The sequence below is a fragment of the Anastrepha obliqua genome, chromosome 5 (assembly GCF_027943255.1).
Source record: "Anastrepha obliqua isolate idAnaObli1 chromosome 5, idAnaObli1_1.0, whole genome shotgun sequence".
Taxonomy (NCBI): Eukaryota; Metazoa; Arthropoda; class Insecta; order Diptera; family Tephritidae; genus Anastrepha; species Anastrepha obliqua.
In genome coordinates, this window is record NC_072896.1 from 17,711,686 (window position 1) to 17,728,634 (window position 16,949).

Consider the following 16,949-nt stretch of genomic DNA (forward strand, 5'->3'; position numbering starts at 1 on the left):
ATTCCAGTAGCATTGGATTTTTCAGAATTTAAGTTGTAGTTAAATTACTATTAAAATCATATGCTAATGCTGCGATATGAGAATACTTTCATGGTCTGCTATGCAAAAGTGATATGGGTATGAAGTGACTCAATAGAGCAGACTTCACCACACTTGCCTGCGAGGTTAGAAAGGCAAGCAGAGAAAATGCATACTATAATAGTATAAGCATGTATTCGCTTCTTGGAGAAAAAATATGGTACACAATGACACTTGGAAACTACTACTTGGAAGCTATATACCTATTTTGACTAAAGTAAATTGAAAGCGGGAAGAAAGGAAATTTAAGTTGGCATTTCGGAATTCTGGTTCAACTTGACAGAAATGTGAGCACAAATGAATATTTAGCTTGCATTCACCATTGGTTTAGTTTTAAATGGAAAATGCTTGACAGGATGGCAGACGGAAATGTTGAGTGTGCACTTTCGTAAGTGCGGAAGGAGCTACAAAAGTGAATGGTGAGGAGTAAGAAAGGATTTCCCAGCTCATCTGTCATTACCAAACAACAACTATATTTATTTCTCTACTTGCCTACAAGTATGTATGTACATATTTATGTTTCTATATAAACTCAATAGCAAAATACATATTGAGATGAGCAGTTTGATGTAAAAAAATTATGCCTAAACGCTTATATTGACGGTTTTTGTGTCTTGGTGTGTTGAAGTGGTGATTCATCCAGATTCCAAGTAACGCTTCCGCACTATTTTGTTCACACATCCTTGTTACCAACTTGTTTAATATTATTTACAGCATGACTATGTCAAACAGGCCTACTGAACCCAAAGTAGCACCTGTTGACAAGCGTTATTTCCCGCTTGATCTACAGACTGGTCCCAAAGTAAATAAAGTCCTTCACAACTTTGGATTGTTGGTTTTCACCACCGACTGACACGAAGACACCTTGTGTGTTGACAGCAGGTACTTTATTTTTCCCTCATTCACCGCAAGACCCACATTGATCGCCTCTCTCTTTAAACTGGAGTATGCTGAGCTGAGCATACAGTCCGGTGAGTTTCGTCGACAATGTGTCAATGTCATCGGCATATACCAGTGCGGACTAGCTCGGCAGTGTGGATGATTTTTTCCAGTGAGGTTGAAAAAGTCACAGGATAGAGAATCACCTTGTCACAAACCTTGTTTGGTATCGAACTGCTAGGAGTGGTTACTTCCCATTCTGACGGAGCTTTGGCTAGCGCTCAACGTCAGCTTACACAGCCGTACTAGTTTTGCGGGGATACCAAACTCAGGCATAACAACATAGAGGTGGTTTCCATCTGTGCTGTCAAAGGCGGCTTGAAAATCTATCCATCACGCAATATGGACATATGATATAGAAATGTGGAGAACTGCTATGCCTTGAAATATCGAAAAACTTCAGCGAGTGAATGTAAAGCCTTGCAGATAATTACAGCAGCTCCATGGTGAATAAAGAAGGCTTAGCACAGATGCATACATTTGCATACCTCGTGTAGCCGATGAAATAGTACGGTTGAGCAAAAAATACCTACAAAAGCTAGAATGCCTAATAAAGTAGCCCGAAATCTATTTCTAAATGAAGGTCACACACGATGGACACAATGAAGAAAAAAACATCATCAAGTCTGCATTATCTTAATTATCTCATCTCGTACGAAGGTCCGTCCACGAAGGCAACGGTGGCGTGGCCATTCCGGCTTTCAGTACGGCCTCATCTGAAGTTTCCAGGGAGACTGGATACTAGGCTTTCCCTTCATATAATTCCATAACATAAAAAAAAATTCGAACACCATCATCGTGAGGGACAACGGAAGCTTTAAGGGAAACTGAAAACTACGCTTTCCGGCTCCCGCCTACCGAAAATCAGAGACTGGAAACTCGTCCTTTTCTGCCTCCCTCCATTCATTCACTTCCATCACATTCACAACTGATTTAATCATATATATTTCATTTTAGCAAATAATTAGTTTCTTAGCACTGGCAAAGAAACATATTACTCTAGCACATAAGTTTTGTAAACTTATTGGTAGTTTCTGATACAAAAAAGATGCAATAAATAAAGAAAATAAAATAAAATTTAGTAAAAAAGTTATTCAAACCCAAAATTGCGCCACCTTGTACCTTTTTAAGTAATGTTGCTCTAATGTTTTATTACTACATAATAATTTTAAAAAGCATTTTGATCGAATATCCTCCTGTGGCACTTCGCAAGTACTACCACATCATTCGATAATGCCAAAAATCGATAGTTTGGCAGCTTGCATTAGTCTCAATAGTTCTACTCATTTTCTTTTCAAAACCTAAATTTTCATAGCTATGAATATATACGAATGAATATGTTGTAACAAAATTATAATTTCATGCCACCATTGTAATGTCCGTATAATTGCGTTAAATTTCACATTTGTCGCACGCAATGCATTGAAAATTGGCTGCATTTGTTAAGCTCTTCACAGTACTGTCTGCATACATTGCAGTTCAATAAAATAACAACAAAAGCAAGTGCTCTCATTATGATAGCTTCAAAATAATGCAATTCGCTCTGCTACTCATACTCCTGTTATAGCGATTCCCACGCACTCGAAGTTGCAAAATTGCATGCAAGACACATACATTACTACATACTTGTAGCAAATCTATATTGGTATAAATGTGTACATATAAATGTGTGTTCACTTTGCATTACAAGCGTTAGTTGCATAAATGTATCGCATTTTTAATTTTTTAATTTTTTTTTTGTGAATTTTCATGATGATGTTGCAATTGCAGTATATGTGTATGTATAATAAATATTCTACATGTGTGTATATAAAGTATGTACAACAATATTAATTTTTCCAACGTTTTATTATATTTATGCCATAACACTATTATCTCTCAGTATTTGAATACATATGTACATACATATGTATGCATGTGAATACGCCAAGTAGATATGTTCAAAAAGTAAGTTAACTTTTTTAAATTTCGCGGACAACGTATGTATATACATGTATGTATGTATGCACATTCAATTTAAAATTTTTTTGATTTGTTGGACGCGGCAGGGGAAAATGAGAATAATGACTTAAGGTTAGCGACATAGAATGTGAGTATATGCTATGTTACAAGCGGGGAAAATAGGGGAAGTCGCCATCGAACTAACAAAATATGACATGCACATATTAGCTCCGCACGCCATAAGATGGAGGAATTTTAGACAAATCCCAAACCTGACTATGATTTACACTATAGTGGAATAAAGAATACTTTAGTATTGCTGCTACAACAACGTCTGCGTCTTGTTGTTGTTCCAGAAATGCAGCGACCTACAGTTTCAAGCCGACTCCGAACGGCAAATGTTTTTTATGAGCAACTTTTTCATGGCAGAAATGCATTGGAAGTTTCGTCATTGCCTGCCGAGGGGCGACTCCTATTAAAAAAAAAATGTTTCTTCATTTTGGTCTTTCACCGAGATTCAAACATACGTACTCTCTGAATTCCGAATGGTAGACACGCATCAACCCACTCTGCTACGGCGGCCGCCAACAAAGGATACTTCTGATAAAAATGGGGCAGTCTTTTGAGTTGTTTTCGAACCAAAACACGGAAGAATGTGTAAATTGAGTGTAGAAGTCGAAATATACAATATTGTATCATACTTATAAAGGATGATCAAATTGGAGGTAATTTTTTCAATAGGTTTTTTTTTTCAGTATTCATAGACATTTCATCATGTAAAGACTTACTCCTCAACAACGTTTACAAATCGTAAAATTCTATTACGCAAATCGAAGCTCTGCGAAACTTGTTCATCGCGCGCTCAGGCCAACTTATGCTGTTCATGGATACGAATAAGCAAAATTCCCGTATTTGGGCTGAAGAACAACTCGAAGCCATTCAAGAGCAACATCCATTGGAAATAACCGTTTGGTGCGGCCTATGGGCTGGACGAATCATCGACCCATATTCTTTCAAAGTCGAGGCTGGCGTCAATTTAACAGTGCATGGCGAACGCGCCATGATAAACGAATTTTTGTTGCCGGAAATTAAAACCCGTGATCTTCACACCGTTTTGTCGCAATAAGACGGCGTTACTTGCCATACAACCATTCAGCCCATGAAACAATGAATTTACTGCGTCATCGTTTCGGCGAGCAATTTATTTCTCGTCTCGGACCAGTAGATTGGCCACCAAGATCGTGTGATATTACACATTTGGACTTTTATTTGTGGGGGTATGTAAAGTTTAAATGCTTTGTGGATAAACCAGCTTCGATTGAGGCATTGCAAGCAAACATTACTAAAGTTATTCACGAGGTACCGTCCGAAGCTCACCAGCGAGTTATTCAAAATTGGTGTTTACGAATGGCCGAATTACGGTGCATTTGCGCCCAACAATAGAAAGTGAATATCTTCAAAAAATAAATATTATGAATGGTTGTACACAAATAATAAAGATTCCCCATCAATTAGTTTGAATTTTCGTTGTTTTATTTCAATATAAAACCCGATACCTCAAAATTGATCACCCTTTACAAGTAGCTACACACCAGTAACTGCAAAGACAAGAACAGCCCAGCACCGTTACTGCTTCTTTAAAACGAATGAAGCCCTTTTTTAGATTGAGTCAGAAGAAAGTTTATTAATTAAGTTTGCTTTTACAAAATAAAAAACTTTAATTATTTGGAGAGGCAATTAATTTTTGTTGTTTTTCTTCTGTTTCTGTTTGTTTATTTTCTTCGCAAGAAAGTAATTACAAAGCAAAGTTCGATTTACCCAATATGACCTTTAATTATAGCACTTGTTTGGAGAATTTCCAAAAAAAAAAAGAATCTCAAGTCATCTTTTATATTTTCAGTATTTAATTTTGTTAAAATGCCCAATCATTACACTGCTAACACGATTTGTAAAGTTTTCGTTCTGCTTCGAGTTACATTAGCTGAGCAATACAACAAAACATTTGTTAGTTTTACTTTCAGCTTTGTCTCAGTTTTTCTATTTCTGTGCTCAGACGCTACTATTGAGAATGGCACGAAATTTTGTTACGAGACGTGATTGGCATTGTAATCATATTTTACGGCAAATTTTTTGAAATGTGAAAATCGATATACATATGTACATACATTATTTCATTCAGCTTATTGACAAGAACCAAAGAAAATGTCTGACGCTTTAGATGAATTCACGTGCATGTATGTATGTATGTGTGTATGTATGTATTTATATTGTAAGAATTCACTAGTTTAGCGTTCTGCTGACAATCTACTACAATGGATAACAAAGAAAATATGTCTAAGTAAATATTGAATTCAACTTTTGAGAAAAATGCTTAATGATGCAGTTTTTTTACATTTTCTATTGGTGTACACGTACATACATACATACCACCCTACAATATAATGGTTTCTTTTTAAAAATTAAACAACTTCATTCTTTTTTCTTGCCTCCGCTGACTTCCCAGTAGCGCAGCCTGTTAACCCTGTTTTCCAAGACCTTTGTGACGGTTTCTGACTCTATCGCGTTATTGACCTTAAGCGCCTGAATTTGTAATGGATTGTTTGCATTCGTCGTTACCCTATAAAAAGCCTAACGATGTCAAATGGCAAGTCCGAGGTGGCCAATTGACATCACCGAGTCAGCTACTATCGAGCTTTGCATGGAATGGATTGTGTCATAGGCTGTTTGACACGGCGTGCCATCCGACTGAAACCAAAGATCTTAATAGTGCATGTCTTCAATTTGTAGTGAAAAAAATCGTTTATCAGGACTGTGACGCTCACCGTTGACCGAAATGCCGTTAAAAAGTTTAAAATTTGTATGACAATTTTTTGAAATTCGGAGGGGCCAAGTCTGGGCTGTAAGGAGGGTGGGGAAGCACCGGAACCCCCATCTTGGCCAATGCAGAGGTACAGAGGAAGGCGGTGTGCGCCAGCGCATTGTTGTGATGAAGGGTCCAATTGTTGACGAGGTCGGGCCGAACCCGAGCGACGCGGTTTTTCAGCCGAAGGAGCACTTCTTTGTAAACTGCCGCGTTTACAGTGCTTCCTGGAGGTACAAACTCCTTGTGGACGATGCCTTTACGCAAAATTTGATCGAGTAACGTTGCTCCAACGATCGCTGCATTTTCGTTACTGCAAAATCCTAAAACACTTTTAAAACAGCTTTCACGCGCGGAGCGATGTTGACTGCACCGCTGTTGCCAGCGAACTGGGACTGGTTTCTAGTGGAAGGGGAAGATCCAACGATCATTTTCCCCCACCAGCCGATTCGGTTGATCGCTTGGCAGACGCTCTGCGCGGGAATGCTCATTACTTATCAATCACACCCTATAAGCAAATGGTAAAACGATCACAGGCGCATATTATGTAGATCTATTAAATCGATTCAGCGCCAGTCTAAAGGGGCACGACCACATTAAGGAGCAAACAATAGCCGGAAGTTAAAATGACAAAATTACTTGAAATAAGTTATGAGTTGTCACTCATCCAGGTTCAAATGCCTGTGATTATGTAGGGGAATCGTTGGGAAGACGTATAAAATATAGGGTGGGCCATGTAAAATTTGCTTTTTGAATCGGCTAAAAAAAAAACACTAATCAATATTTTTTCAAACTTTTTTTTTATTTTGAAGATTGAACATTGTAATTTATGAATGAAAAATAATATCGTTCAAATGACTGCCACGACTGGCTTTACAGTAGGCCATTCGATCAACCCAATTTTTAAGCACATTTTCGATTGCTTGGGCTCCAATTTCATGAATGGCAACTTCGATTTCGTGTTTTAAAGCATCTATCGTCTCTGGATGGTTCGCATAGCATTTGTCCTTAACGGCTCCCCACAAAAATAATCCAACGGGCTTAAGGGGTAACACCACTGTAGAAATTTCAAAAAATTGATTTTTTTTTTATAAGCTTAAAAAATTCTTTGAACTTTTTAAAATACAGAACAAAAAGTTTTATACGTTACCGAAGTCTATTTCATAAGTATTTTAAGCTTTTAACCAAGCGTTAGTGACTGCTACCTAACGACTTCTCCAAATTTCCAAACTTTAAACGCGTTTTTCTCAAAACACGTTTTCTGAAACTGGCACGCAGCATAACTCAAACAATTTTAAATATTTTTAATCAGGTTTTTCACTACGTCTGTATAATAACCTTCTTAAGAGAAGAGCGTAGGGGATTTTCGATAGATTAATTTAAACGATTGTTATAATTATTTAAGTGCCGTTTTTTTAGTCCAAAATAGAGTTTTTTCCTTCAAATGCTTGCTAATTCCACAAAAATAAATATTTTTTAAATCCCCTACGTGTTTCTCTAGCTATTCTTATCTAGATTAAGAACAAAAATGTTTCTTTGTTCCAGATTAAAATTTGCACCCTCTGTGCTGCGTGCCGCGGAGCTCCTTCAAGAGAAACCACATTACAAAAATGTCTCCAATGCCGCCATTTTGTAAAATTTTTCGATCAAACTTTGTAGTTTTGTATTTCAGTATATAAGTAATAACTTCCCAAATCAGAGTGATTGTTTCCCCTTTCCTTCTATACAAAAAAATTCTTTAAAAATCGTGTTTATTTTACGCGTGTACAGTGGTGTTACCCCTTAAATCACAGCTCCGAGGCGGCCAATTGATATCGGAATTTCGGCTGATTATTCGGTTTTCAAAAACGGTAGCCAAAAGTTCGCGTGTAACTTTGGCAGTGTGACAAGTTGCACCGTCCTGTTGAAACCAAATGTCGTCCATGTCATCCTCTTCAATTTTTGGAAACAAAATCTCGTTGAGCATGTCACGGTAACGCTCGCCATTTACTGTAACCGCGGATCCTCGCTCATTTTCGAAAAAAAATGGCCCGATAATGCCGCCAGACCAAAACCGCACCAAACAGTGACTCGTTGTGGATGCATTTGCTTCTATACAGTAACGTGTGGATTTTCTGAGCCCCAAATCCGACAATTTTGCTTATTGACGTAGCCACCGATGTGAAGAAGAAGAAGACTCACCACTTTGGAAATAGGTTTTCAATATTTCCCAATTTTGTTCAAGCGTATTGCGTCCCATTTCGTAAATGTCAAACCTTTAAGTAAATTATGAACACTTTTGACATGTCATTTGTGTTACCATTCTCAAAAAATTAGGTGGTTCAAAAAGCAAACGCTATATGGCCCACCCTGCATTAGTTTGGGGAAATATAAATTAATTATTTTTTCGGTAGATGGTTGTAGTGGTCGATATCTCGTTAAGTATCGATCAAACAATTTCAAGTTTATGTACGTTGTCAAGGTGACATTGCACACTAAAAAATTGGTTTGCTGTTATTTGTTTGTTCCATTCAGTTGTAAGGTACAGGGTGTTATAACAATGAAAGCCAACAAAGCGAAAATTCGGTACATTTTACAGTTTTTCTTTGATAAAGGCGAAAATGTAAGGTAGGCAGCTGAAATTGTGAATGGTGTTTGTGGTGCTGATTTTTTTGTTACATTTTTTTTCAAGTACGTTTAACCCATAGGTGCTCAATGCATTTGACAACCTCTAGTGAAATTTTCCAAGGAATCTTTTTGTAAAACATATTAACCCTTTAATACCCAGTTTAAGAGGGCTTTTGAACAGTTTTAGGAAAAATGGGTTAAATATTCACATAAGGGTGGGATTTAATGGGTTAAAATGTCTTCTTCTAAGACAAAATTTAAGAAAAATCAATATTTGTAATGGATTTACCATATTATTTAATATGGCATTTGATCAATATTGCGAAATTTTAATACAGTGTAAAACAAAATTGTGACCCGGTAGACCAAAACCCATTTGGGGTTTTACTATTCTACATGAGTACTTTTATTTGCAATTGGTTTGGTTTGGGGCTCGAAAATTGCTGTCGCACAGTGTTATAGATCATAAATAAAAAATACCGGTGGATTATCACTTTTTGTTTATTTTTAGATTGAGAAAAGAACTAGAAAGCAAGACTTAAATCAATTTCATCAAATTTCAGTAAACAGAGAAACGTTACCGCTATCATTATAGTCAATCTTGTATCTTCATTTCTTGCGCGTTTCAGAATTTCATTGATGAATGTCGTAGTCGAAGTGACGCTCATCATGCGCATCTGATGTTGATGTGGGCACTCTTTGCCCACATTGGAATGATTGCAATAACGTTGATTCGGTTACTGGTCATGCTGTTTTTTTTTTTTGTTATACTTATTTAAGCAGTTTTATTTAATCACTATTAGCTGCAGAATGTCTTCACGTCATTTCCATTATTGCACACATATGCACTCTCTACTGTTATTGTACTGCAATTCCATGCCTTACTTATGATGCTCTTTTTCTCCTTTTATTTTGTTTGTTTTCAGTTTGAATGTACGAATGATTTTGTTGGTACGCGACCCACGTGGCACAATGCAATCGCGCAAACATCGCGATTGGTGTGCCGGCAACAGGGATTGTGAGAATCCGCGTTACGTGTGCGAAGATCTGGTGGCCGATTATCATGCAGCTGTGGAACTACTAAAAGAACATCCATCACGTTTCAGGTAAGAGAAAATAATAAAATAAGTAGTCAAATGTTTTCAGAAATATGATAATTAAAAAATAAAGCAAATTTGATGGCAATTGGAATACATCAGAAAGAGTTTAAAAAAAAATGCCTTAACTGGAAGGTTCGAAACGATATCGTATTAGCTTTTCTCAATCCATATATTATTAAATATATACAGGGTGGCTGATGAAAGCCGCTACCAAAAAAAAATTGAAAAAATCTTTTTAAGTTATCTGTTCCATTTTTGTTTTAATTTTTATTTTAATTATTAAAATGGATAACTGGGGCACGCAAACAAGAATTTGGATAGTCCGCCACTATCACGCACTGGAGTCCGTAGTTTTGGTACAGAGAGAGTACAGGCGGATGTTTGGCGGCGATCCCCCGAGCAGATGGACCATAATGAGACTGGTGAATAATTTTGCTGAGCAAGGAACAGTCGCAAGAATGCCTTATCATCGAAACCCACCAGTTCGGACGGAGGAAACGATCGCTGCTGTAGCTGCAGCTATACAAAGCAATCCAAGGGTTTCAACAAGAAGCTTATCTGCTCAACTTGGTGTCAGCCGACAGTCTTTGCAAACAATAATGCACAAAGATTTAGACTTATTTCCCTACAAAATTCAAATGGTTAACAAACTGAATGCAGCAGACTTGCCGATTCGCTTGGAATTTTGCCAGAAGATCCTGCAAATGGTGGAAGAAGACCAAAACATGTTAAACTGCCTTTTCATGTCTGATGAGGCCCATTTCGATTTAAACGGCAATGTGAACAAACAAAATTGTCGAATATGGAGTACTTCTAACCCACAGATACTCCACGAGACGGAATTGCATCCTCTTCGCGTGACAGTGTGGTGTGCGGTTTCTTCACGCTGTATTGTCGGGCCTTATTTTTTTGAAGAAAATGGTCACACCGTTACGGTTACTGGAGACCGTTATTTGAAAATGCTGAAAGAATTTTTCTATCCAGAACTACGCCGAAAGAGAATTCCTTTCAACTCTGTGTGGTTTCAACAAGATGGGGCAACGTCTCACATAGCCCAGACTGTTATGACAGAGTTGCGACGAAAATGTCCCAATAAACTGATTTCAAGAAACTCCGAATTTCGTTGGCCCCCCAGGTCGCCTGACCTTACTGCACCTGACTTTTTCTTGTGGGGTTTATGTAAACAAGAAGTTTATAAAACAAAGCCAACAAATTTGGATGAACTAAAACAATCCATTCGGGCAACAATTGCGGCTATTCCTGTCGCAACTCTCAAAGCAGCAATGAACAACTTTTTACTAAGATGCCGCACTTGTGTCAACGAGCATGGGGGCATTTAAATTCAATTATTTTTAAAACTAGTTACGCTACATTTAATAAAATTTAATGACCTTCAACTTGAAAAAAAAAAATGAATTCCATACACTAAAAAAAAGTTATTTGAGTTTCTTAATGTAGCAAAATTCATCAGCCACCCTGTATGTATATATGTGCATTAGAGTGCCAAACAAAAGAAAGGCGGCGGTTTTTATCGCCGGCGAAAATCTGGGCAACATTTTAAGATTTTCGTGTGCTGGACCAATTTGAAAGTACCTCAAAGAATCGAGTTTTTTATAAATAAAAATTGCTTAGATAATATAGGAGTTTAAGCCTAAAATGTTTACATAATTTTATCAGCGGCATCAAAATAATCAGATTTTTTATGCTATTCCTTTTGGGCGACTTGCCAAAACGGAATCGTTGGAATTACGGATTTAATTTTGCATTCGACACTGTATGAGGCGCATAAGTAACACGAATTGATTTGGACGCATAATCCAAATTTCACCTTAATGACACAGAAGAAAATAACGCGTCTTCTCCTCTTTTACCTCCCCAGACATGAAACACCCGAAAACCTTTCTTTTTTGGCGAATGGCTTCACGTAAACGTCTCATAACGCCCAAATAATAGCACTTATTAATTAACTGACCTTCTGGCAAAAATTTGTGCCGTCGAATACCGTTGTAATCCATTAAAACCGTGAGCCTCACTTTCTCTTTTGACTCACAACGACTTGGGTTTTTTTTTGTCTTGGTTCACTCGAAGCTCTCCATTCATTCGGCTGATGGCTGGATTGCGTGTCGCACTCATAAACCCACATTGTCCCACTTGTCTCCAGTAATGAAGGGTTTTATGAATATTGGGTCGGATTCAACCTTGGAAATTGTGTCTTTGGTGATATCAAAGGGCAAACCATTAACTACAACGTCCTGAACGGGTTCAATGAACGGCAATATTAAAGTCCTCTGTCAGCTCTTTGATGGTTAATTTACGGATATTGATCAACTTTTCTTTCACTTTATTGATGTTTTCATCAGTTTTCGATGTTGACGGCCTGCCACTATGCTCGTCATCCTCGATGGCCTCACGATCTCTTCTGAAGCGTTCATGCCACTCGTAAACGGCTTTTTTCTGCAAATCCATTTTTAAAAATCGGAACCACGTGCAGAGGTGGATTTATTCAAGAGGACGTAATTTTTACAAATGTTAAGCAATGGCGATAAAATTTTATAAAATTTATAGGAAGTTTAATCACAGACGTAGCAACCTGACAAAAAACAAAAAAATTGAACTCAAATCAGTTGACTTAGACCATCACCTGGCGGTTGTTCCGGGAGCTTTTTGATCAAGGTGATATATACAAGGTGACGTCTAAAATAAACAAGACTGGCGTCATAAAAATGTTTTTAATGGCGCCATCTTTTTAATGGAAGTGAGTTGGAAGTTGCATCCCTAGCTGACTTCCAGTGAAAGTTTGGTGGCATTCGGTTCAGTAGAGAGCGAAGTAATTGTCTAAAGTGTCAGTGTGTTTGTGTCATGCGTACAAAAATGAGTTTCGAACAAAAAGCTAATATCAAATCCGAGTTTTAAAATCGGTCAAACGTTTACCGAAGCATTTGAATTGATGAAAAAAGTTGGTGGAGATAATTGTCTACCTCGTGCCAGAGTTCATGAGTGGTTTACACGTTTCAGAGATGGTTGTGAGGACCGAATTAGTAATCACCGAAATTGCTCGTAAATTTATCAAAAATGAACCGAAATCATCGTGGAAATTCGTGGAATCGGAGTTGAATATCTCCAAAACATCGATTTATCGCATTATAACTGATCATTTGGGCTTACTGAGGATCAAAAATTTCTCAGACTTCATTCAAAAGACCTCATTAAAGGTCACCATCACCTGGTGATGAAATGGGGTGCTTCCAACATGAGCCTGAAACACAGCGTCGAAGTGCCGAATGAAAGGCCCAGACGAGCCACCACCCAAAAAATCGCGTTTGGAGAAGTCAAAAATCAAGGGGATGCTCATATTTGTTTTTACGATTCCAAGGGAATTGTCCACAAGGAGGTCGTGCCAACGGGACAATTCGTCAATACAATTTTCTATCGTGGCGTTTTGAATCGTTTGTTGCATCGCATTTGTGGAATTCGCCCTGAACACCGCGAAGAAGGAAGCTGGCGCTTATTGCATGAAAATGCACCATCTCATTGATCCACTCTTGTGACTGATTTTTTGACTAGAAATCGCATTTTATCCATCAATCATTCGCCTGGTATGGCTCCCTGTGACTTCTATCTATCCGGAAAATTGCATTTGGCCATGAAAGGAAAACGTTTTGAGTCCGTAGAGGCCATCCTAAAGTCTTGTACCGACATCCTGAAGGACATTCCGGTCAATGGCCTGAAACAGCTTTTAGATCGCGCAAAGCAATGTATCGAGGCGAGAGGCGACTATCTTATATATAAAATAAAGTCAACTTTTTGTGTGTGTTCGCTAACCGGCCGTGTCTTTGCACCGAATTAAACCAAACTTACACACATTGTTAAGTAGGTATTGAAGATGGTTTACGTATAGTTTGGATGCCTATTGGTGGATAGGGCTCGAGATATAGGTCAAAACGTGGCCCCGGGTAACCTTCGGATGTGTATGTACAATATGGGTATCAAATGGAAGCTGTTGGTGAATGCTTTAGTTCAGAGTATTTTTCATGCCGCTCCGTGACTAGGGTCTCGAGATAGAGACCAAAACGTGAACCCTAGAATGTGTTTGTACAATATGGATATCAAATTGAAGCTGTTGGTGAATGCTTTAGTACAGAATATTTTTCATGCCGCTCCGTGACTGGGGTCTCGAGATATAGGTCAAAACGTGGACCCGGGTAACCTTTGGTTGTGGATGTACAATATGGGTATCAAATGAAAGCTGTTGGTGAATGCTTTAGTTCAGAGTATTTTTCATGCCGCTCCGTGACTGGGGTCTCGAGATATAGGTCAAAACGTGGACCCGGGTAACCTTTGGTTGTGGATGTACAATATGGGTATCAAATGAAAGCTGTTGATAATTGCTTTAATACGGAGTAATTTTTATACCTATTGATGACTAGGGTCTCGAAATATATGCCAAAACGTGGACCCGCCGTCTTTGCACCGAATTAAACCAAACTTACACACATTGTTAGGTAGGTATTGAAGATGGTTTCCGTATAGTTTGGATACCTATTGGTAGATAGGGTCTCGAGATATAGATCAAAACGTGGACCCGGGTAACCTTCGGATGTGTATGTACAATATGGGTATCAAACATATAAATTGAATCGAAAAATTCATGGATGATCTGGAAAAAAGACGACTGTTTCTTAGTTATTCATTTGCGTTGATTTGAAATTTAAAAACAATCTTCTTTTTTCCTGATTTTCAATTTATATTTTATATTTACTCAAAAACAAATAGAAAAACAAAAAATATTGTTTATGCCAAAGCGCTTGAATAAAGAATAAAGAAATAAATAATGTGAAAACCATATCTTTTCTGTTCTAAACCCTATCTATTCTATTTTAGTGTGCCCAGCGAAGCGGGCTGGGTTTGCTAGTTTTAAATATAAACTCGAAGTTATCAGAACAAAGCTCCTGTCGTTTCTATTTTAGCTCAGTATTGTCTTTTTTGGACTTCAGCTTGTATATACTATGTATATAGTATAGTATGTATGTTAATAGCAACGAATAGTAGGTTTTTGAATGTTGATAAAATAATAAATTAATGCTCTAACTCGGTGAAAAAAAGATATTGAACAAAGCATTCGAAAGAAGAATATATGTATATATATGTGTTTTTTTTGGTAATAAATCGCGTATTTTTCACTTTTAGGTTAAGATAACTCGGAAACCTGAGTCACCAAAGCAATTATAACGCCAGATTTGACTTCAGCACACCCAAAACCTTTGTAAAAGTGTACTCTGGGGGCTGTTGAAATATGTTCGCTAAATTTTGTCATATGATTGATTTTAGGCTGGGAACTTTTGTGAAGGCCCCTTTGAAAATATAATTAAATATAATTGAAAATATATAATATAAAAAATATCTAAAAATTTTCTTTCTTATATTTTTTTCTCTAATCATGTTTTAGAACTTTGCGTTATGAGGACCTCTCGCTGAATACCTACGATATGACTCAAGAGGTGCTACAATTCTATGGACTGCCATTCGATCCTCTAGTTGAAGAATTCCTCGATACGCATACAAAAGTAAATATCGGCGGTGTTAGCTCGACATATCGCGACTCCAAGTCGGCACCATTTCATTGGAAGCAAGATCTGCGGGTGGAGGAGGTAAAAATTGCAAACAAAAAACTTTTGTTAAAAAACTATACTAAAAATTGTTTCTTGGTAACCCTAAAATTTTGTTCTTGTTTTTGTTTTTTTTTTTTTAGATCCAGTATATACAAAACAGCTGCGAGGAGGCCATGCATTTATGGGGTTACCGCAAGATTGAAAATTTCACGGACTTCCAGCCAATAACATTCGATCCACTTGAACTACCACCACCGTTATCGTGAAGTGCTCTAAATATCGTTGAATATTTCAATTAGGTTACATTTTTTAAATCTTAAATCTTGTGTCTCCTAATCTACATATATTTTTATCTATCTCGCTTATACAATATTATTTTTTTTTTTTCATACCATTTTGTTGTGATATATCGAAGAAGTTAAACATATAAAAATGTTACTAAGTTGACGCGAAAAACGTCGACGAGAATAAGAATGTATTTAATATTTGTAATTATGAATGCGTATTTAGTATTAAGAAAATTTAGAGTCTTAAGAAAAGTTGTTTAGCGCAAAAACGATTTAATATTGGGGCCGTGAGAAGTGAACGAAACAAGAGCATTTACAAGGGTTAGCTAGCAGCAAGCAGAATGTGTAATCTCGAATGGAAATCCGAGTCCGCCCAGGCCTATACCAGTTGCACACACTTACATACTAAATATATACGTATCAGCAGTGCGGCACTGTAGTAGTGAAATTCTTCAATAATCTGTAGTTATCATAAGTAAATATTATGTTCGCATACTTAAAATGGAAACAAAAAATTAAGAACGAAAACAACTCGAATTAATAATATATGTACTACATACATACATACATACATACTTACTTATGTACTATTACCACGCGTAGATATTTTTACACCGCATAGTTTTAGGCGTTACGAATTTTTTGCAATCAGTTAAAATCACTAAGTATACTAATTAGGTATGTAATTAATTAGTTAAATAATTTTTAAATTGACGCATTCATTACGATGACAAGCTAATTTCAAAATAATTTCGATAAATAAAATTTTATACTAAGGAGAATAAAATGTAAAGAAAAACAAAAATGTTTCTAAATGCACACAATTAAATGCATAAAAAACCAAAAATGAGTTTGACATTATAAATACACCTGCATACATACAGGGTGCGCCATTTATTATGTCGGTATGAATACATTGAATAACTTTGAAAAAAAAAAAACAACTGATTTGTATAAGGGGACGTCCATAAATTACGTGAGGTGTTTTTTTCAATTTTCTGTACCTCCCTCCCCCCCTGATGAGATGTCGTGAGATTTTATTCAACCCCATCCCCCAATCTCACGTGAGATTTTTCAAAATGTGGGTTTCTTATGTAAACGCGTTAGATTGTTATTGTAAAAAGAAAAAAAATTGCTTCGTGCTTTTATTTACGACTAGTTAAGACTAGTAATCAATATTGCTGAGAGTTATAAGTGTAATAAAAATTTTACAATACGAGTAGAAGACTTAAATCGTAACTACTGCGATTAAAAAAAGAATATCTACTCTAATTCCTGCTCCTTCAACTTCGTTCTGTTCTAGCCACTCTAAGCCGTTGACGCTTGGGCACAGTAACTCATTAGCTCGTCTTGCGACAATCCGTGAGGGTCGCACTTTGCGATACATACGCGCTTGCTTAGCTGGTGCAATGTGAGCTGCTCGCCTGTGCTCTGCAGCTCTTGTGATAGATGTGAAGTTAATACCGCATGTACTGCAGCATATTTTCTCTAAATCATCACGTATACTTGGGCAATAGAGATCATAAGG

The 16,949-nt window shown here is 37.1% G+C and overlaps 1 protein-coding gene across 1 annotated transcript; it reads left to right on the top strand.

Moving 5' to 3' along the window:
- The first annotated feature begins 9,355 nt into the window (after positions 1-9,355).
- On the top strand, positions 9,356-16,272 carry LOC129247599 (carbohydrate sulfotransferase 3-like). The gene is made up of 3 exons (XM_054886780.1): positions 9,356-9,531; positions 14,972-15,173; positions 15,275-16,272. The coding sequence occupies exons 1-3, from the start codon at positions 9,365-9,367 to the stop codon at positions 15,398-15,400; spliced, it is 495 nt and encodes a 164-aa protein (XP_054742755.1). The 5' UTR covers positions 9,356-9,364; the 3' UTR covers positions 15,401-16,272.
- Positions 16,273-16,949: the final 677 nt, after the last annotated feature.